General features: G+C 39.4%; 1 protein-coding gene across 3 annotated transcripts in view; it reads right to left on the bottom strand.

Moving 5' to 3' along the window:
- Positions 1-571: 571 nt before the first annotated feature.
- LOC121276848 (DDRGK domain-containing protein 1-like) overlaps positions 572-23,175 on the bottom strand; it is an 86,079-nt gene continuing 63,475 nt past the window's right edge. For all 3 annotated transcript variants that reach the window (XM_041185543.1, XM_041185454.1, XM_041185631.1), the window contains exons 5-9: positions 10,539-10,661; positions 9,053-9,091; positions 3,190-3,246; positions 1,182-1,230; positions 572-933 (exon numbers count right to left, since the gene is read on the bottom strand). In XM_041185543.1, the coding sequence (XP_041041477.1) occupies positions 761-933; positions 1,182-1,230; positions 3,190-3,246; positions 9,053-9,091; positions 10,539-10,661 (441 nt within the window). In that variant the 3' untranslated portion in view covers positions 572-760. The remainder of the gene's footprint in view (positions 934-1,181; positions 1,231-3,189; positions 3,247-9,052; positions 9,092-10,538; positions 10,662-23,175) is intronic.

Here is a 23,175-nt window from a genome sequence, read left to right as displayed (position 1 = left end):
TTTCTCAGGGCTAAAAGTGGCGACCTTTGGCACATTCATAAGTTTGCACTATATACAGCAAGCTTGATCTGATCAGAGTAGCCATTATCCCACAGGATAGCTTTGATACACCCTATTTCAGCTTCAAACTTGCATGGTGAGCAAAATGGCTTGGGCTTTATTTACTAGGTTGCCAAAAAGACCAATTTTATAGCACATGAAACTATAGGAATCCCAACATGTATTCTGACCAGTGAAGGTGGACTTGCAGTAGACATTAGTGGAGACCCACTGGCAGATTTCTCAACTAGCACATTGAGGAAAAGGAGCTCATTTGACTGCTCCATTTCAAAAGTGAATTTGAGCGCAGAATGGAGCCCACTAAGGTGTGTAAGGAAATTCTTACATACCGCTGCGGATTCAAATATAGCAAATATATCATCTACGTATCGGAAGTATGCAAAGGGTAGGAGGTTAGGTGTCATTCCATCGATGATGCACTTCTCTTGGAAACTGACAAAGATGATCGTGAGAGCTGAGCCTAGAGGGGATCCCATAGCAACATCATCTATTAGGGCATACATGGTGCAACTTAAGCATTTGGGTTCAGTTTTATTGAGTTCATAAGTTCAATGAATGCAGATTCAGACAATGGCGGCATGTCTAGGTCGCCATGATGTAGCAACGCGGTAAAGAATTTTTGCAAAAATAATTCAGGTGTAACTGACAAATCAAACATGTAGTCTGTAGCTTTATTTTTGTTTAAATAAGTGAGTGAATATTAGGCCATGGTTTCTGGAATCGACCTCGATTCTGGATTAAGATTGATAAGAGTGTTGCTAGCTTGAGCCAGTTCAACTATCGAAACGCGCCCTTGCTGTCTGATAAACTGAGCCACTGCTGCAAGTTCTTCTTCAGTGATATAGATGAATTTTCCACGATCATCTAGAACACCTGGAAGAAAATTAACTTTCATAAATTGTGAATACCATTTGTGAGTTAAGTCATAACAAATTAAATAGGTTTCTCAATGCTCCACACTGCCAGTTATTTACTTTGAGAATAAAAATCAACAATTTCCTTGCTGATTATTCCATTAATTTTTTAAACAGGTCTGTATTAATCATGTACAAAAATACATAATTCAGAATGCACTTTAAAGAATTCATAAGTCTTTTTTTTAAATTGCACCAGTGGCTTACCTGTCAGGGTTCCCTCAGTCATCAAATCTTGGAGTCTGTTTATAGCATCCTTAAAATAAATTAAAAATTATTAATTTGAAGATAAGGAGTCAAAATATTGAACCACATTCTAAATAAAGCAACAATTAAGCATATGCTAGCATTAAAATTGTCAGTGTAGGAGCCAGCAAACTATTCAAATTATTGCAACTGAGCCAGATCATTTGCACAGAAGTGAATTTCCAGCAGGGGTCATTAGGTAGTGATCAGAAAGAAGAAACCTTGCTGATCTTTTCCCACCCAGCCCAAGTCCAGGGATATCCAACTTCTCCATGACCTACTGCTGACAGCTGCAATCAGTTTCTTTTATTCCTCTTCACTGGTGAGCATTGCTGGCAAGGTCAATACCTTTGCTCATCCTTAATTGCCCTCGAGAAGGTAGTGGTGAGCTGCCTTTTGAACCACTGCAGGTGTACCCACAGTGCTGTTAGGAAAGGAGTTCCAGATTTTGACCCAGTGACAGTGAAGGAATGATGATATAGTTCCAAATCAGGATGGTGACTTGATGGCGCACTTGCTTGTGATGGTGTTCCTGTGAATTTTGCTGCCCATGTTCTTCTAGGTGGTAGAGGTCAAGGGTTTGGAAGGTACTATTGAAGGAGCCTTGGTGAGTTGCTGCAGTGTATCTTGTACATGGTACACGCTGCTGCCACTGTGCGTCAGTGGTGGAGGGAATTAACGTTTAAGGTGATGGGGTGCCAATCAAGTGGGTTGCTTTGTCCTGGATGATGTCAAGCTTTGAGTGTTATTGGAGTGGCATCCATTCAGGCAAGTGAAGAATATTCTATCACACTCCTAACTTGTGCCTTGTAGGTGATCAGGCTTTCGGGAGTCAGGAGGCAAGTTACTTGCCACAAAATTGCCAGCTTCTGGCCAACTGTTATAGCCACTGCATTTATATGGTTAATCCAGTTAAGCCTCCAGGATCGTGTGGGATTCAGCGAATGCAATGCCGATGAATGTCAAAGGAAGATGATTACATTCTCTCTGTTGAAGATGGTCATTTCCTGGCACTGTGTGGTGCGCAAGTTACTTGTCACTTACCACCCCAAGCCTGAATGTTTTCCAGGTCTTGTGTCATATGAACAGAGGCCACTTCAGAGTCTGGGGAATCATAAATGGAACTGAGCACTGTGCAATCATCCGTGAACCTCCCCACTTCTGACCTTATAGTGGATGGTCATGATTGACAAGGAGTCAAGTGTTACTGGGGGTCAGGTAAGAAAGTGGAGTTAAGCCCACACAGAGATCAGCCATGATTTTATTGAATGGTGGAGTAGGCTGTAGAAGCCGAATGGCCTGCTGCTGCTCCTGTTTCTTATGTTGATGAAGCAGCTAAAGATGGTTGGACCTAGAGCACTGCCCTAATGAACACCTATGATGATGTTCTGGGGCTGAAAAGATTTGAGATGAGTTAAACACCGATCAGGGAGTGAATATAGAATTTTCCTGATCTCCATTAAAAAAACCTCATTGAGCAGTGCCGACTGATCCTTAAGGGGAACTCAATAGGTTTTTGTAATAATGAAATTGAAACTGTAAGTCTACTAGCTAATTACGGAAAATCAGAACCGAAAAACTGAAGAACATTATCTGCCCCTTACAGCAATATCCTAGGGATAGAATCCAGTAAATGTAAATGTATGTGCAAATTTAAGAAAAATAGGACCAATTATTGCAATGATCATTCAGACATGGAGGAGTTTGCCTTGAACATAGTGCAAAGGATTAAACACAGATGCAGCTTTCTTAAACTTACTGTACATCCATTTCCTATTCGTGGGAGTTTGCTTTGGACAAAATCGTTTGCCACATTTGCCTTCATTAACAACAGTGTTTGCAGTTCAAAAATCCATGGTTATAACAAATTTCGGGATATTTTGCTGGACATGAAACCAAGTACTTTCTCTTCCTCTGCACCCAAGAAGAAAGGGGCTTTTTGTATTTTTTTTTTTAAAATCCAGCTTACCTGTGTCCTCAAGCCAAAATGAGAGGCAAGATCTTCCAAAAGAACAACCTTTGTACTCTGGAAAAAACATAAGATAGCGGTCATCCAAGGCTCTTGACAGCATTGCAGCAATTAGAATTCCAAAGATTAAAAATTGAAAAATCACTGAAAAATAATCCTACAGTGTTTACTCAAAATTGTAACCTTACAAATGTTAGTCCCAAGTAGCCAACACTGAAAGCTCTCAGCTGCTGGCAATTTACCAGCAAATATTTGGTGATAAAGTCTCATACTGGTTAAAGTTGAATAACCACTGATTGTCAAAGTTAAATTTAGAACTTAAGTTACTGATAAATTTCTTGCTAGAAAAGATCCATCCTGCCTCTTTTTGTTCATGGACTAATTTGTGAAGAAAAAATAAACCCAAGGAAGCTATATGGCAAAAATGTTATCCAGCTGTTTAAAGCAGCGTCTGGTGTCATTGTTTTATTTTGGTTCAGCTGTCAGATTTATCAGACAGATCTGAAATACTAACTATACCCAAGTAAAAACAGTTAGGAAAGATAACCATGAGAAATTGAAAACTTTTAAGAAAAAAAGACATGCTCAGCTGCAAAGGTTTGTACAATCTAGAGATCAAGGCTGAAGAAATGCTGAAGGACGGAGCAGCCAAGCTGGAGAACTGTCTACTATGGACTGAGAAATGAAGTGTGCAACCAGCCCATGGAATTCAGTTCTCATAGCTGGGAGCTGCCAAAATCCATCTTCGGTTCGTCTCTGATGATGTGGGGAAAAGGATGCAGAGGAGTCAAAAACATGACATCGTCACCCTCAGATGACCTGAATAATGAGAAGAGCTGTGGGGAAAAGAGAGCGAGAGAGAGAGAAAGGCAGAGGCTTGCCTTTATAACAATATAAAACATTAGTTCTGCATATAATTAATGACTAAGTAGTCCAAAAGGATTTAAATGGACTTACATCAGGCTATAACTAACACATAAAGCAATGTTCATTTGGGATAACCCTCAAACTTAATTTTATAACAAGCCTTTAACCATAGTCAGGAAGTAAAATGAAAAGTCATCCTTCCCAGAGTGCCACTGCCAATTGGTGCCAAATTAGAACCAGTATTTTTTCTACAAAAACAATTTTTTTGAAATTGTACAAACAGAAAATCACAGGAGAATTTAATTCCAGCAATCTGGTTTGGATTTGAACAGAGATGCCAAGGGGAAGTGCAGTGTCCAGCTTACTACGACCCAGTTTGAGGTCAAGGATTATAATTAATATGCAACAGTCCAGTAGTTTGGTCAAAGGTACCATTTCGTTTTTTAGTCTGCCTATATATTCTTGCACAGAACAAATTATACTGCACTTTATTTTGCTACAGCAGTCTTTTGGTGTTCTGCACCTATTTGTAGCCATTAGCTCCAGTGAGTTTTTCAGAAAGGCCAACACACAATGTGATTTTAAAAATCATGTTGAGTAGACAAAACTTCATATACTGATGATAAGCAATACAAGTAATGAGATTTTCAGCAGTGCACTGTACTGTAAACACTCTGGAGAAAATGACTAATGGTTCCAGCATCAAGTCATAGACCACAATGGTCTTTCCTCATTTTCATAAGAAACTGCAATCCCATCATTTCTTACCAAGTACTGTACTGTCGATACAGAACACCTTCCTACCTACATGCAATCTGCAATTGTCTCTTTGAAGATACACTCCTACTTACTTCAGTGATCTACATATTAACATTATTCGTACATCTGTCTCCTTTTGACTGTTTTAGATATGCAAATTTGTCTTACTACCCATTTTTACAACAGGAATTAATGCATTTTGTTGATGATCATTAAAAAGAAACTTAAAAGGTAAAGAACTCTTTTGTCATTTAATGTCTCCCATCTTCCTCCCTATCATAGATATTTCCTTTGGTTCTTTCTCCACTTTCCCCCCTTTCACCTACTTAATAACCATTACACTTCTAACTTTTCCCAGTTCTGATGAAAGGTCATCAATATGAAACATTAACTGTTTCTCTCTGCCTGAACTGCTGATTAATAAAAGTAAAAAATGCTGGAAATAAAGGATATTAAGTTTGACCATTTATACACCACTAACTAAGTGCAAATCAAAATGGGAGGAGAAACAATGACAAAAACCAGTGTGGGGCGTTTGAAACTGGTACTCTCACACATCAGTCAATCTGAAATGGATTTTATTTTAATACAACCTTTTACTATCCGATTTTCAATAAATCGGAATTATTGGTGGTGGTAGTCACCACTACAACCAGAATGTCCGGTTCAAAAATCAGACAGGTGTCTGCCTAATGCTAAGTTTCTGCTTCTCAACTAGAGGCTCAAGTCCTGGAGCTATCCATTCACTGCAGCTCACCAGTCATTGCAGACATGCTTCAAAGTCTTTCCTGGAGTCATAACAACCACAAAATAAATATATGGATGCGGATACAGGATATTTCTTTTGTATATTTAAGTACTATAGTGCCAAATGCCTTAGCATCCACCACTGCCTGCAGACTGATTCATAAACCACTTCCATACATCCAAGCAGGGTAGCTAAAATAATATTTATGCCCAATTAGTCACACCATCATCTTTCACTCTTATCTTGTGGTTTCTCTCTTGCCTACTCACCAGCTGCATAAATCAGTAAGAAAGTGGAGGTGTTCAACTACTTCCCTGACAGATAAGGCGTATTTGAATTGTTAGAATATTTAAATCATATTGCTGAAGGGCTCAGCAGCAGTCAGTGGGGGTTGAAGGAGTGTGGTAGCAGCGGGTGCTGATTAACTTCTGGCTTCAGGAAATGTACATTTGTTTTTAAACAACTGACATAAAATACATTAAAACTGAAAGTCTTTTTTACAAATAAGTATGATTTTCAAAAAATTACTACCAAATATCCAATAGCATCACTGAGCAACGATGCCATTAACAAAGGGTGAGGAATTTAGCTTTGGGGAAAAGGCTATGTAAATTCCTGCAATCTCAACTGTTGAAGACCTAGCAGATGTCACCTAAATCTTTTCGCTGCTTTGGGATAAAAAAAATCAATTAATTAGGTTCCTGATTTAATCAGGAACATTTTTCAATATATTTTGATTGAAAAAGGGCGACTGGCAAGAACTCTTTCAACAGAAACTTCTCTAAAATGAGGAGTAACTTGGGCTGGACAAAATTCTTGATGGGTAGTTGACTCAAGTTTCCCATTGAATACTGCAACTCTTTTACTCTAAAGAGTTAGAGAGATAACATCCAGAGACAGGGCACAATGACTAAGTTATACCCACTTATTTCAGTACTCATTTCAAAAGATTTGTAGTCATGACACAAATTCAGGAACAGGCCATTTTACCTTACAGCAAGACTCAGTTTTTATAATACATCAATTTCTGCAGTGTTACATATACACATGCAACAAACAAATACACATGCATTTATACTTTCATCCATGCACACAAACGCAAGTGTTTGAGGATAATTTAACACTAAACTTCAAATCAGGCAAGTATTCCACAAAATTACAGGTTTTGTAATCTTGCAGAAAACATTTTTTCTTCCAGAAGAAAATAAAATGTAAATATATATTATTAAGCATAGAGTAACATTAGCACAGTAGTAAGCAAATGGGAGATCTGAAATATATTGTACAATGGGAGGGGAATAGAAGCCTGCACAATGACTTGGAAAGAGCTAACATAAAAATTACAAGAAACAAAATTTTTCAAATCAGAAGTAAACACAGCTTATCCAGAAGAGGATTCAAGCAGAACTTTTCAAATCAGGAATAAACACAGCTTATCCAGAAGACGATTCAAGATATAAATCAATCTCATTACATCTCTCCCCTCCTTAAAAATCTCAAGATCCATTTCTTTAAACAAGTCTTCTGTAACCCCTGCTCATTGTCCATTTCCCTTCTCCCTCTAAAGCATCATGGATGCTTTGTGCATTAAAAATAACAATCATAGAGTCAAAAGTCATTCATTACAGCACAGAAAGAGGCCATTCAGTCCATCGAGTCCAAGCCTCTCTGCAGAGCAATCCAGTCAGTCCCATTACCCTGCTCTATGCCCATAGCCCTGCAATTTTATTCCCCTCAACTGCCTTTCCAATTTCCTTTTGAAATCATTGATCGTCTATTTCCACCACGCTCATAGGCAGTGAGTTCCAGGTTATTACCAGTTGCAGCATAAAAAAATTCTTCTTCACATCTACCATGTGTCTTTTTCCCAAAACTTTAATTGTGTATCCCCTAGTTGTTCAAGCTGTTTCAACTGTTTCAAAAGTTGTTTCAACTTTTACAGAAAGCTAAACAAAAAGCAATTTTCTTCTGTGTGAAACAAACCAAAAGCTTTTATATTAGAAAAAGAAAAACTGCAACCAATCATCTTAATCTAACCAAATCCACCTGTGAAAGATTGATCAAATCAGATTACCTTCCACATTCTACTGAAAGCAGTGCAAAGTAAAATTGTGGAGAGTAAAACAGGGGCCGATCTCATCCCAGCAGATTCCTGCCAGGTTGGTGAGATTAAAATGAGCTCCACAAATTGTGGAAATCTAGAAATAAAAATAAAAATCTCAGAAATGCAAAGCATGTCAACTGACATCTGAAAGAGAAAGAAAGGCTAATATTGTGTGTGTGAGATCCGAAACATTAACTGATCTTTCCCTTTCAAATGCTGATTAGTGTGTTATCCTTTTCTATGAAGTGATGCATTATAAACTCACAATCAGGCAAGTTGGATTGATCAAATTTCTCTCAATTAAGGAGATCAAGTGGATTTAACTACTAATTCAGTGACATTGAATTGTTCAACATTTGCATGTACTGTGTTAGGAGATACAACCAATTCTGTTCTGCTGCAAATAGTTTCTCAAGTATAATGGCATAGAATACTGAGTCATTAAGGACAGAAGGAGCTCATTCGGCCCATCAAGTCAATACTGGCTCCCTGTAGAGCAATCCAATCAGTCCCATTCCCCCTAACTCATAACACCATTCACAACTATAAGTACTTTAATAATCTTACTTCCCAAAATGGAGCTGATTTATATCCTCCTATATCTATTTATTCAAAAGTATAACCCTAGGGTTATGTATAAAGAGTATCCCTTTGTGACCAGGGCTGGATATTTGTGTTTTTTGCACACGTATTTCACTCCTGCTGTGAAGAACCAAAACAAAAAGTGATGAGGCTTAACACATATCATTAAGCTGCTCTATTACACAGTAAGTGAATATACATAGCAACTCTTATTTCAATTAGAATAATTGCTATTGTGAAATAATACAAAAATAATGCATGTTACAAATTCCTGCATCAGCAAGTTATCTTTCTAGGCTTAACCTAATTTTACCTCCTTTCACATTGTGCACGTTTCTCAGCCCTTTTTTGGGCCTCACTATTTTTCGTTTCAAAAACTTAACTGCCTGTCTGTATTTCAGTTTCTTTCCTTATATCTCTCACTTACAACTACAAAAAGGCTTTCTAGTACAATGAATGCTAGGTTATTGAATTGCCTAAAGAGGATGACAAGTTGCACATTTACAGTCTACTGGGAAGCAACATGAAAGACAGCGCTTGAGCATCTTAAACGCCCATTGGTCTCAGATACCACTGGTTGGTTTGAAACTAACATGAATACATGATGCTTTAAAACATTTAAAAGTAATTATTTTTCTCAAAGCCTCTCTGTGGAAAAATTGTTAAAAAAAGGCAAAAAAGATGACAAAAGTAAAGAATTTTGCACAAGTTCAACATTTGTCTGCCTTATTGGCTTCACAAAGATCCCCTTGCAATTTTTCAGAGGATTAAACAGGCAATGCAACATAAAATACAACCAGTACCTTGATGTAGCTGATGAACTCCTGCAGAAGATCTCGGGCCTGTGAAAACGAAAAAAAATAATGAAATAGTCAAAAGAATGAAAAATTAACAGCTTCAATATACATATTACAACTACCATGGTTTCTTAGCTCCGTTGTTACAATATTGTATCAATTCTGAAAATTGAAGTTTTGTTTTAACAACAGCAGAAGTTTCACTTTCATTTCATCAAGTTTCTTTCACTGGGATTGGGGAACAGTGCCTTTTATCAGGAAACTTTTAGCATGGAAATTAAAGGAGGGTGATAACTCACTACAGTAATATGAAATGGGTCCTTATTACGCAAGGTCTTTTATATTGAAGTGAGAACGAGCTCGTGCATAACAAGAACCAAAAGTAGGTTTGTAATGGGGAACTCATTAGCTACATGCTTATTAGATGCTATCTTCTGTTTAGACATGAAAGGACAGAAAATTCGGAGTAAAAAGAAAGGTACTTTTGTCTGACTGAAACTAAACATTGAACAATGATGTATGACAATGATGGTCAAATTATTTGTAAAGTTACAATATCTACACAATGGCTGCAGGCTATACAGTATTATTAATTCACTCGATCTACATATTTCACATTATCATACCACCTTTTAAATAAAATTGCATTCCACTGACCAAGTGTTTAATAAAGAGCAAGTAAAGTGCATTATTGATCGCTTGCGTCTTCCTTTTAAGTTAGGGATGGTAACATTTATATTATGTTCAAAGTAAATTGTGAACAAGCATGGTAAATTAAAGCAAGCGATGCTATTAATTCCCAAACTAAAAACAGTCTGCATGACGGTACTTAAACTACTCTATCTAAGATTGCTGCTTGGTTTCCCTTAGAGAGCTTCAACAGAAGAGATAGCAAATCAATTATATTGTGTTTTTCATTTTAAAGCTTAACTATCAGAATAGGATAAAAAGTTTTGTAATCATAAGTCAATATATAAATAATAAATAAAATGCCTACAAAAATTGTGCAACGGTTGCATTTAGAGAAAAATGCAGCATTGCTAAACAAGTAGTACTAATTCCACTCAGTACCTATAACACATGGACAGAAAGGTATAGAAAGAAGAAATATTTACAAGGATATCAGTATTATCAAGTTTCATAAATGTTATTCAAATTTCTCCAAGTCACTACTTAACATTAAAATAAAAGACAACAGGTAGCCACCAAACTAAAGGACTGAAATTCCTGTCTTGCAACTGCACCAACTTTTCTTTTAAATTTAGAAGGCATTTTCATAATTACTATAAAATAAATTTATATCTGCTTTCATGTCTAAATATTTGGCAACGCCATGTAGAATGAGGCTGCAGTCTTAACTGGTAAATAAAAACATCCACCTCAGGGGGGAAAAAGAAATCATAAAAGCTTCCTTCAAAATTCTAAAACACAGCGGCAGGCTTGAACTGGTGGCAGGAGCTGATGATCATTGTGCTTTTATGTAAATATTTACCTCATCTTCACCTGGTTCTACCTCAATTCCTTCCTCTTCAACGGTAAATGCTTCTTTCAACTTGAGGTATTCTTCGTGGTCTCGGCGTTGCTTTTCTTCCCATGCTTTTTTTAATTCTTCTTCCTTTGTATTGTGAGAAAGAACAAAAAACGAAAAGAGAATGGTTTTAAAACAGACATTACATGTTTTCAATAAATTCCATTTCAGAAATGAAATTCAACTAAATATAAAAAATAAATTGATTGTTGCCCATTATTTGTGCATGGCATAGAGTATGTTTGTGCAGCTGACAAAACAACCCATGCACTGTGCAGGTGCATTGTATTCAGTTATGTGTTTATGAAGATATGCCACTCTTATATAGGAAGCAACCTCTGCAATTTGCATAACAGTGTTTCCTAATTAGTATCGGGAAGTCCCTCTTCAGCCCCCAACAGTGCAGCTTAGATGTCAAGACGCCAAGCAATTTTTTGTTTTGAAGGCAGAACATTCTAGGGTCTGAATGCTTCCAGTTGCATCAACAGCAACTGAGGTATATGCATGCCTTACATGGAACAAAAATAAAACTATATTGGCTAGCAGGTAGAAAACAAGTGGCAAATGCACAATGCTTTCTCAATCAAGTGATTCTGGAAGAATATGAAGGTGTACTGTTGTTTATTGTAACTTATATTCAAATACCCATATCTATTTAAATGCTACATGGTAAATTTTCCTTTGTTGAATTGGAGAGTGTTTTTTAAATTAGGGTGGTGTGGGAAAGAAGGCTTGCATTTTTATAGCACCTTTCATGACTACCAGATGTTTCAAAGTGCTTAGCATAGGAACATAAGAGCAGGACTAGGCCATCTGGCCCATCACACCTGCTCTGCCATTCAAACAGATCATGACTGATCATCTACCTCTATGCCATTTTTCCCCACTCTCTCCATACCCCTTGATGTCATTAGTCTTCAGAAATCTATTGATTTCCATCTTGGAAATGCTCAATGACTGAGCTTCCACAGCCCTCTGGTTTAGAGAATTCCAAAGATTTGTCACTCTGTGAATGAAGAAATTTCTGCTCATCTCAGTCTTAAATGGCCTGCCCCTTATTCTGAGATTGCGGCCCTAGTTTAAGTATCATGAGCCAATGAAGAGCTTGTAAACTTTAGTCACATGTAATATAGGAATCACAGGAGCCAATGTGCACACAGCAAGCTCCCACAAACAGCTAGGCGAAAATGAGAGATAATTTGTTTTTGTGATATTGATTCAGGGATTGGTATTAGCCAGGACACAAGGGATAACTCCCCTACTCTTCTTCAAAATAGTGCCATGGGGATCCTTTGTTTACTTGAGGGGGCAGACAGGACCTCAGTTTAATGTTTCATCTGAAAGATATATCTCTGATAGTGCAATACTGAGGGAGTGCTGCACTATCTTCAACCTTGATTTTTGTGCTCATGTCCTGGATTAGGATTTGAACCCACAACACTCTGGCTCAGAAGCGAGAGTGCTACCAACAGAGCCAAGGAGACAGAAAGGGAGCATGTACATTGAATGGAACTTTTTAAAATCACTGATTTCAAAACTTGGAGGAAAAGAACCTTGAAAAGAATTATTTTTACTTTTCAAATGGAGTAAAAAGGCAGGATTTTACCCCCAGCAGGGGCAAAGTTGAATTGTGGGCACGCCTCCGATTGGCACCCCCAATCAGGGGGCACTGCGCCATTTTACATGGGCAGGCCAATTAAAGCCTGCCCAGCACAATATCTGCACGGAAGCGCTATGCGCTCCCTGTACAGACGGGGGAAATCCCTAAACCAGACAGCGCGCTCTTTTGCGCACGCGCACGAAAGAGCGTACTCATCTCCCGGAGGCTAAATGCTGCCTCAGGGAGATCGGCCGTTCTGTCACAAATATTAAAAATAGACAAAAAAGAAATCTTGACATGTCCCCTCATGTGACACTGTCACATTAGTTGGGATATGTCCATAATTTTTTTAAAAACATCCACTGCCTGTGGATGAGGTTTCATGATTTTTCTAATTCCTGCCAGGGCTCTTGGCCTGCCCGCCAACCTTAAGGTTGAATGGGCAGGTCTATTAATAGTTAAATGATTCTGTCAATGGCCTCAATTGGCCATTGACAGGTTGGCAGGCACACAGCTGATTTGATGTGCCCCCCCTCCCCCCGGCCTACCGGAAAATTTAAATGGGGTGCCGTGACGTTGGGAGTTCCACCCGACGTCACCGGGTGTCATTTTACGCATTGGCGAGAGGGCCCCGCCTGCTGCTGGGAAAATCCTGCCCATAGTTGCTTTTAAAAAAATCACCTGTAGTGAAATAAAGGAAGTGTAAACAGGAGACTGCTCCAGAACCTTCTCTTTTTTAAATCAAAGCATCAAGGAAAAATGCAGTGCCATGACATACTGGATTTAACAATCATAAAAAAAACTGAATCACATACAATTTATAACAAACAGGCTGTGCCCAGGTATCCTTCATAAAAGAAAGCATAGCTTTTAGCTCCAAGATGCGCATTGCTGCAAATAACAAGTCACTGCTGGATACTACAATATCACATTAGAAGGATGGGTAGAAAGGGTAGAGGGAGCAAGTGGGAATTGAGAACAGCAAACAGAAGGCAAAAGTAAATAAACCAAAGTAAATGACAAAAGCCTAGAACTAAATTATTAAACAAATCTAATAGCTTTGACATTCCTGGCTTGGACGCTTAAAGTGTTCAAAACTAAAATTCCTACTGATGGGCAGTTTATACCCAAGGGTGAGAAATATCCAATTCTACAAAGTACTGACAGTCATCATGAGGGAGTTGATCAATATTCAGAGGTTCAGTTAAAGTGAAAAACAAACCAGCAAGGCTCTGGTTTAAATAAAAGGCTACAAAAAATCCCCATGGTAACAACCGACCCATTATTCTTACAGATATCTCATAATTGCATGATCAATTGTGGCTCAGTAGGTAGTACTCTCGCTCCTGGGTCATGAAGGTTGTGGGTTCAAGTCCCTCTCCAGGATCTGAGCACAAAAATCAAGGTTGACACTCTATTCAGGGCCCTGCCTGCTCTCTCAGGTGGATACAAAAGATCCCATGGCACTATTTCCATGAAGAGTAAGAGAATTATCCCTAATATCCTGGCTGATATTTATCCCCAAATAATATCACAAAAATAGATTATCTGGTCATTACCTTTAGGAGCTTGCTGCTCACAAATTGGCTGCTTTACTACATTTTAACAGTGACCAATGTTCAAAAATACTTCATTGGCTGTAAAGTGCTTTGATGGTCATGAAAGGCACCATATAAATGCAAGTTTTTGTTATAGTTATAATCGGATCGATTATTAGATGGAAATTTGAGGAACGTTGAAAATAAATCTAGTGAATAGCAGTCAAGTTAGTTTTAGCTGTGTACTACTCTGGTCAGGCACACTTCTTCAGTACTGTATGCAATTCTGACTGCCAAAAGACAAAAGCAACATCCAAGTTGTAGATGCATTCAGGGTCAAAGTTGACCCCTAGTGTGAAAAAACTGAGCTATGAAGAAAAGTCAGATCCTTCAGCCTTGAGAGGGTAAATGAGGTGACCTTTGAGAGAGTGAAACAGTACAAAATGAAAATATTATTTCAAGTTATACCATAACCATATGACAAAAGAACATTGATGCAAACTGCTAAAAAGCAAGTCTAGGATTCAGGAAGCACATTTTGCACACACTGCAATTAATATATGGAATGATCTCTGCAGAGGGGCATGAAGGGGCATAAACTCTGGAATCAGACAAGGCACAACCAAAGGTAGGAACGTAGGTTTCCACAGAAAGATTAGTTGGCTGGCATTGTATACATACCCACTTATCACTCCAATAAACAAAAAGGAAAAGAGATGTAAAACCTACAAGCTTGTGCGAGTGGGCCAGTTTTTCAGATCTCCACTAGTTTTAAACTCATCTCTACATACTCCAATGTTGAGATGTTCACCATTTACACAACTACTGTACACCAAGGCAGCATTTGACCAAGTGTGATATCAAGGTGTCCCAGTAAAATTGATCTAGAATCAGGGAAACCTCCTCAGCAGCTGGTGTTATACCTCACTAAAAGGAATATGGTTATGGCTGCTGGAGGCCAATTATCCCAGCCCTAGTGAATGGCTGCAGGTCAGTATCCTAGGCCAAACTTTGTTCAGTCGTTTCATCAATTTCCCACCCTCCATTATAAGGTCAAATGGTGTTGTATGTTGATAGTTGTACAATGTTCAGCTGCATTTGCAGTTCCTCAAAGTGAAGCAGTTCATAACGGCATACAAGACCTGAACATCTTGACTTGGATTAATAAAGGATAGTGAAATTCACTTCACACAGGTGCCAGGTAATGGCTCAAAACACCTTTCCTTAACATTTAACAGCATTATCATTGCCAAGTCTCCAGTCATCAACATCCCAGGGTACACCACTGACCAGAAACTGAAATAGATCAGCCACTTAAATGCCATGTCCAACAGAGCAGGTCAGAGGCTGGGCATTCTGCAGTGAGTGGCTCACTTCACAACACACAGAGCCTCTCCATTTCCAAGGCACAAGACAAGAATGTGATGGAACACTTGCCAGTTACCTAGATGGATGCAACTGCAACAACATTCAAGAAACTTAACACAATTCAGGAGAAAGCAGTCTACCGCATTGGCACCACATCCATTAGTCTAAACACCTACCACTCCACCACCAGCATGCCATTGTTGCAGTGTGCACTACCTACTAGATGCATTGAAGCAACATGCAAAGCCTTCTTCAGATACACCTCCCAAACCCACAACCTCCAGCACCTAGAAAATCAAAAGGCAGCAGGTGTTATCACACCTTGAAGTCACACACTACCCTGATGTGGATGCACATTGTCATTCTTTCAATGATACTAGTTTAAGATCCTAGAACTTAACAGCACTGTGGGGTCTCTCAACTAAAGCTTGGGAGACACAGCCCAATCTCAGAGGAAAGCAACAGAGCAAAGTAGGAGCTGCAGCCAATACCAACATCAAGAAAAAATTCAATGAGAGGATTTGCTTCTTTGTGAATTGGGAAAAGGAGGTTTAAGAGTGGAATGTATCTCTGTAAGGGGGAAGAACGCCTCTGCATGGGGCAGTGGGAGAGGGGAGATATTCTGCAGAGGATGGTGTTTGAAGAGAATATCAATGTGAGAGCAGAGGGGAAAGTGAAATTCCAGCTATTTTTTGGGAATGATCAGTTTGCTTTGTTGAATGTTGATAAATACCTATGTTTTTTTAAATTCATTCATTCGTGGGATGTGGGCTTCGCTGGCTGGGTCAGCATTTATTGCCCATCCCTATTTGCCCTTGAGAAGGTGATGGCAAGCTGCAGTGAGCTTCTTGAAGCTGTAGTCCATGTGGTATAGGTACACCCACAGTGCTGTTAGGGAGTTCCAGGATTTTGACCCAGCAACAGTGAATGAACGGCGATATATTTCCAAGTCAGGGTGGTGAGTGACTTGGAGGGGAACTTCCAGGTGGCGGTTTTCCCATCTATCTGCCGCCCTTGTCCTTCTAGATGATAGTGGTCGTGGGTTTAGAAGGTGCTTTTGAAGGAGCCTTGGTGAATCTTGTAGTGCATCTTGTAGATAGTACATAGTGCTGCTACAGTGTGTCAGTGGCGGAGGGAGTGAACGTTTGTGGATGTGGTGCCAATCAAGCGGGCTGCTTTGTCCTACATGATGTCAAGCTTCTTGTGTTGTGGGAGCTGAACTCAACCATGCAAGTGGGGAGTATTCCATCGCTCCTGACTTGTGCCTTGTAGATAGTGGATAGGCTTTGGGGAGTCAGGTGGTGAGTTACTTGTCGCACAATTCCTAGCCTCTGAACTGCCCTTGCAGCCACAGTATTAATATGGCTAATCCAGTTCAGTTTCTAGTCAATGGTAACCCCAGTGATAGTAATGCCATTGAACATCAAGGGGCAATGGTTAGATTCTCTCTTGTTGGAGATGGTCATTGCCTGACATTTGTGTGGCATGAATGTTGCTTGCCACTTGTCAACCCAAGCCCGGATATTGTCCCGGTCTTGCTGCGTTTGGACATGGACTGCTTCATTAAATGAGGAGTTGCAAATGGTGCTGCACATCGTATGATCATCAGCGAATATGCCCACTTCTGACCTTATGATGGAAGGAAGGTCATTGATGAAGCAGCTGAAGTGGTTGGACCGAGGACACTACCCTGAGGAATGCCTGCAGTGATGTCCTGGAGCTGAGAAAACTGACCTCCAACAATCACAATCATCTTCCTTTATGCTAGGTATGACTCCAACCAGTAGTTTTTTTTCCCCCTCTGATTCCCATTGACTCCAATTTTGCTCGGGCTTACACTGTTAAATGTAGCCTTGATGTCAAGGGTAGTCACTCTCACCTCACCTCGGGAGTTCAGCTCTTTTGTCCATGTTTAAACCAAGGCTGCAATGAGGTCAGGAGCTGAGTGGCCCTGGCAGAATCCAAACTAGGCATCAGTGAGCAGGTTATTGCTCAGCAAGTGCCACTTGATAGCACTGTTGATGGCCCCTTCCATTACTTTACTGAGGATGGAGAGTAGACTGATGGGGTGGTAATTGGCCAGGTTGGATTTGTCCTGCTTTGTGTGTACAGGACATACCTGGGCAATTTTCCACACAGCTGCGTAGATGCCAGCGGTGTAGCTGTACTGGAACAGCTTGGCTAGGGGCATGGCAAGTTCTGGAACACAAGTCTTCAGAACTATTGTCACTTTTTTTCCCCTAAAAAAAAAATCAATTATGAAGTAAAATATTTGTGTTCTACAACAAAACAGAATACACCATTACTGAACATGACCCAAAAATACAAGTTCGAGCATTGATTAAATCAAAAGCTTGCATATAGAGGGGTAAAAAGGCAACCAGAAAAGGTTAGTCCATGTCTGTTTTTTTTTTAATTGGGCTTTCAAAATGGCAAGTTAAACAAAAGTACAAAATCAGTTGAAAACTGCATGGTTCTGAAGTCAGGCTAAGCCAATTAGTGGATAATAACCAGAGCTGTGAAAGGTTGGGCCTAACCACACTATCTTTATTCTCAGGGCAGAATCACATGTCACAAGACAATCATGCCATTCAACTGGATATGAAATTTCCTCATGGAACAAAGCAAGAGTCTGCATTCTTATTGTAGCACAGAGGTCCCTAAGGGAATACCATTCCTCATTTTCATCAACAAATTTTTGTGCTCTCAACAATCACCAAGTTTGTGACAGCACTCTATTTTTATGACCCTGTAATAGATCAAAAAAGGCATTTAAGATAAAAGCCAGAAGTCTATGTGGGCTTGGTCAATTAGCTATTTTAATAGGAACATGTGAATTAACTCATGACTTGTGAATTAACTCCTTATAACTGTGCAGAATGTCAATTTTTGCTATTCTAAAATATCTTGAGGTCAAGTTATCCCCAGAAACATCAGTGTAATCTGGACAGAATCAGCCAAACCAACACAAAAGATCAGGGAATTTTAAACATTAAGTGAATTACACCCAAAACCACTTGCAATCCTGTTTTTCCCTTGTTCAAGATACATTTTTTCCAGATCAAGCACAATTTTCCCAGATAAAGCACTGCCTAGAAAATTGGTCACACCCCCATGTCAAAATTGCAAGATTCCCCATTGGCTGTGGTTCAACATGGCTCTTCGAATTGCACCCACTGTCTTAGTTGCAGAGGTACTAGTAGACATACTTTAAAAGTTCTCATATCAAAAATATATAGAAACTGATTGGTGTACAGTATAACCATAAAACCTTAAGTAATTTTGTGTTTTTAAAAACTGGGTTACTCAGGCTGAACACCCTTATTAAAAATGCTTATTTGGGTGAAAATTAATAATTTATTAATAAAACTGCACCAGGTTAGCATTCTTAAATACAGAGAAGAACTTTTTAAAAGGAAATTCAAGAAGGAAATTATTTTTCCCTGACTGTTCATTGAAAATCTTAATCATGGAAACTTGAAGTCTAAACTAAGCAGCACAATCTCAAGTATATTTTGGGTGCAATTTCTCAATTGTGCCAACAACAGAAATACTACCCCTTTGTTAAACAGTTCTGCTTAACAGCAATTTTATTAGACGGCACTCTTGCACTTTCGAACTTTCCAGTGTTGTGAACTGCTACTACCTCACACAACAATGCAGTTCCATTCAAGAAATAATTTCAAGTTTTGTTTAAAAAGATAGGCATGAGTGGCTGTAAAACAAGGGAACCATCAGGAAATAAATGGAAAAGATTGCATCTGTGGGCCTAGATTGGAAAACTGGCACAGCATCTGACATTGGCAGCTTTCTATATGACAACTAAATTACAGTAAGGCTATAAGTCACTGGAATTGATATCTATCATTACTACAGACGACTGACACTCTAAGCGGCCCTCATGTCAAAATACAAACAGAAAGCAACCACGAGTTATTTTTGAATAAGTTTCTGACTATAGACAATGTTTTTAGATCGTCTACACAAGAAAAGCATTTTTTACTTAAAATTACTCCTGTACCAAACTACACTATGAAAAGGTTTTAACAAGGATATTAAACCCTTTGTTAACATTACTTTCAGCTAAAAGAAGCAGAATATTTTCCTCTCGTGCTATTAATTCTACTGCAACAATAAAATTAATTACAAAATGATTGTCATGATGCCAAAAATAACACTTCGTTGGAGTCTAAATGTTTGGGGAGGGCCTTTACGCGAACATTGGGTGAAAGTTTGATTAAAACTCAAAAAAAAAATCTTCAAGTCATAGATTCTACTGAGTGAATCCAAGCATTGATTTTATATGGAACCTTTCACATACAAACAAGCTCCCAAAGCACTTCACAGCCACATTTGAAGTCTCACTGTTGTAACATAGAAAACACGGTAGCCAATTTGCACAGACAAGTGCCACATAGAGCGTGCAGATAAATTATGTGATAATTTGGGAAGTGATGCTGGCTGAGGGGCCAGGTAAACTGGGAGAATGTCCTATGATCTTCTTTGAACAGCAACATGAGAGAGCATGAGAGAACACCTGCCTGAGAGAGCAGGCAAGAACTCTGTTTAAATGTCTTAAACCAAAAGGCTCCCTCAGTACTGCACTGGAGTATCGGTCTAGATTATGAGCTTAAATATCTGAAGTAGGGCTTTAATAATTCTTGCAATGAAGCACCATTCTATGTATTTTAAAGATTCTCTTGTAAAAAGTTAAGCAAATGAATTAACTTGCTACCTTCAATATACCATAGCTATACTATATCTTCCACTGAGTGGTTTGGTGTTAGGTCATTAGAGTACTTGGAAACATTGTTCCTGATCTACGTATTATAACCTAGGTGCTCAGAGCACCACCTACTCAGAATCATACCACTAATGGCAGTTGCAAAACTGTGGGCATTGTCCGCCTCCACTAACAGACACAGAACAAAAGTGGATGCAACATGGTGCAAATACCATACTTTACTGCAGAGTTTTAATTTTGATATCAAACAGATTTATCAGTTAAAAATCTACACCATTTTAAAATAGCCTTTAAATCACCATGTAACCTCTTTTTTAAACAAGCAGAAAAATACTACAACTTAAAAGTTATGATTTTCAAAATTAATGTTGAATAGTCATCACATATATAAAAGAGGAACTGACTTCTGTCTGGTAAATCTGGAATACTCCAATGCATTTGAGGTTAAGTGAGAAATCTACAATGTCACAATTCTTTCAACAAGCTGCAATTTCATTTATGATTTAAATATTTTTGATGCAAATATTAAACCAGAAGAATTAAATCACATTACTAGGGAACACACAAATAGAATAAATGAATTCAAAAAACCACTCTGCATTAAGTACGTGTTGTCAGTGTATGTGTATGATCACCGGTATGTGCGCATGCATTCAGGGGTTCAGGGATGTTCTGAGAAGATATCTTAGATCAATCGAGAATTCATTTTAAAGTTCATCCCATGCCAAACATATACTCCATTGAAGACAGTTTCCCTGTTGCTACCCTTCATCTCATCGCCTTACTTTCTCCACTCTTTAGATTACCCTTGTATCTACTTCATTTCACAAAATAATAGTTGGCTGATGTTGAGCCAATGCTGTTGGAGGCAGTTTCTACATGTGAAAGTGTGTCACAAGGCTAAACACCTCTTGTTCAATTTTCCCCATTCTCCTCCTGACAAAGGAGTACCCTGACTTCATTCAGTACCATTCCTAACTTTGATCGATAACCAAGCCAACTAGGGATGGGCAATAAATGTTGGCCCAACCAACGAAGCCCACATCCCATGAATGAAAAAAAACATTGTAGAGATAAAAGCAAAATAACGTGGATGCTGAAAATCTGAAAATATAGAAAATACTCAACAAATATGCCAGAATCTGTGGCGATAGAAACAGAGTTAGCGGTTTTAGGTCAATGACCTTACAGCAGAGCTGGGGTGATAAAAAGTTCGATAAAGGTCATCATCAATGTTGTAGGAAGCAACAGACATTCATATCACAGCATTTCATGGTACAGATAATCTATACGTTAGCACTAGCACACAATCTTGCCAGACCTCAAAAAAAAAACAGGATATATTTCTCCCAGGGCTTGAACTCCCTCAGCCACGTTTTTTAATCACAGGCCTTTCTAGATTATTTACCCTCTGCAGCTACATGGGGAAACAAAGTACATCCTATATGACTGGGACAAAAGGTAAATTTTCCCTCCTCGCTCTTTTCAACCTGCCAGCAGCCTTTGACACATTTGACCACACCATCACCCTCTAATGACTCTCCACTGTTATCCAACTGATAGGGGCTGCATTCACCCGATTCTAGTTTTATCTAATTATAGCCAGATAACCACTTGCAAATGGCTTCTCTTCCTGCTCCTGCACCATTACATCTGGGGTCCCCAAGGATTGCGCCTTGGCCCCCAACCCCCCTCCTATTTCACATCTAAGTGCTGCCCCTTAGTGACATCATCCAAAGGCACAGCATTAGTTTTCACATTTACACCGACAACACCCAGCTCTTCATCACCACCAACTCTTTCAACTCCTCCATTGTTGCTAAATTATCAGACTGCATATTTGACATCCAGCACTGGATGAGCGCAGATCCAACAACACTCAAGAAGCTTGACACCACCTGGGGCAAAGTAACCCACTTGACTGACACCCCATCCGCCACCTTAAAACATTCACTCCCTCTACCACCGACACACAGTGGCAGCAGTGCGTACCATCTACAAGATGCACTGCAGCAACCACCAAGGCTCCTTCAACAGCACCTTCCAAACCCACAACCTCTACTATCTAGAAGGACAAGGGCAGCAGATGCATGGGAACACCACCATCTGCAAGTTCCCCTCCAAGTCACGCAGTATCCTGACTTGGAACTATATTGCCATCACTGTCGCTGGGTCAAAATCCTGGAACTCCCTTCTTAATAGCACTGTGGGTGTACCTGTACCACAAGGACTGCAGCAGTTTAAGGCGGCAGCTTACCAGCACCTTCTCATGGGCAATTAGGATTGGACAATAAATGCTGGCCTAGCCAGCATGCCCACATCCCATGGTCGAATAGATGAAAAGAAGTGCCCCAATTAAATACTGGGGAAACTGAAACCACTGGTTTCTAGTCACCACTCAAAATTCTGTTCCCTATCTACCGAATCCATCCCTTGCCCTGGCAAGTGCCCAAGACAAAACCAGTCTATTCACAACCTTGGTGTCACATTTGATCCCAAGGTGAGCTTCAAACCACACATCCGGGTCATTACCAAGTCTGCCTATATACACCTCTGTAACATCACCCAGTATTGGCCATGCCTCAGCACATCCACTGCTGAGACCTTCATTCATGCCTTTCGTCACCTCTAGGCTTGACTAGAACGAACTCCTGGCTACTTTTCCACATTTTACCCTCTGCGAATTTGAAGGCAACCTAAACCCTGTTGCCCGTTTCTTAACTCGCAGCAAATCCTTTTCAACTTTCTTTTTCAACAAAATCCTTTTGACCCCTGTGCTCGTTGGCCTACATTGCATGACCAGGAATCAATGTTGATTTTAAAAATTCTCATCCTTGTTTACAAATCCCTCAAAGGCCTTGCTTCTCCCCATCTCCTTAAGCCCCACAACCCTTCAAGATATTTCCATTCCTCAAATTCTGGCCTTTTATGCCACTCCCAATTTTAAATCGCTCCACCACAGGTGGCCATGACTTCAGTTGTCCAGGCCCCAAGCTCTGGAATATCATCCCCATATCTCTCCACCTTGCTTTCCTCCTTTAAGACACTTCAGAAACTGACTTCTTTGACCAAGCTTTTGGTCATCTGACCTAATAGCTCCTCAATGTAAATAAAAACAAAATGTTGCAAAACCTGGAAATCTGAAATAAAAACAGAAAGTGCTCGAAAAATTCAGTCGGTCTGGCAGCATCTGTGGAGAGAGAAACAGAGTTAACATTTCAAGTCTGATATCACTCTTCTTCAGAACTCTCCTAAAGTGTCTCAGTGTCATAATTTGTTTCATAATGCTTCTGTGAAGTGCCTTGGCAAGTTTCATTACATTCAAGGTACTATATAAATACAGGTTGCTGT

Source organism: Carcharodon carcharias, chromosome 1 (assembly GCF_017639515.1).
Source record: "Carcharodon carcharias isolate sCarCar2 chromosome 1, sCarCar2.pri, whole genome shotgun sequence".
Taxonomy (NCBI): Eukaryota; Metazoa; Chordata; class Chondrichthyes; order Lamniformes; family Lamnidae; genus Carcharodon; species Carcharodon carcharias.
Note: the sequence above shows the minus strand (reverse complement) of the source record. Positions and strands in the feature narration are given on the sequence as shown.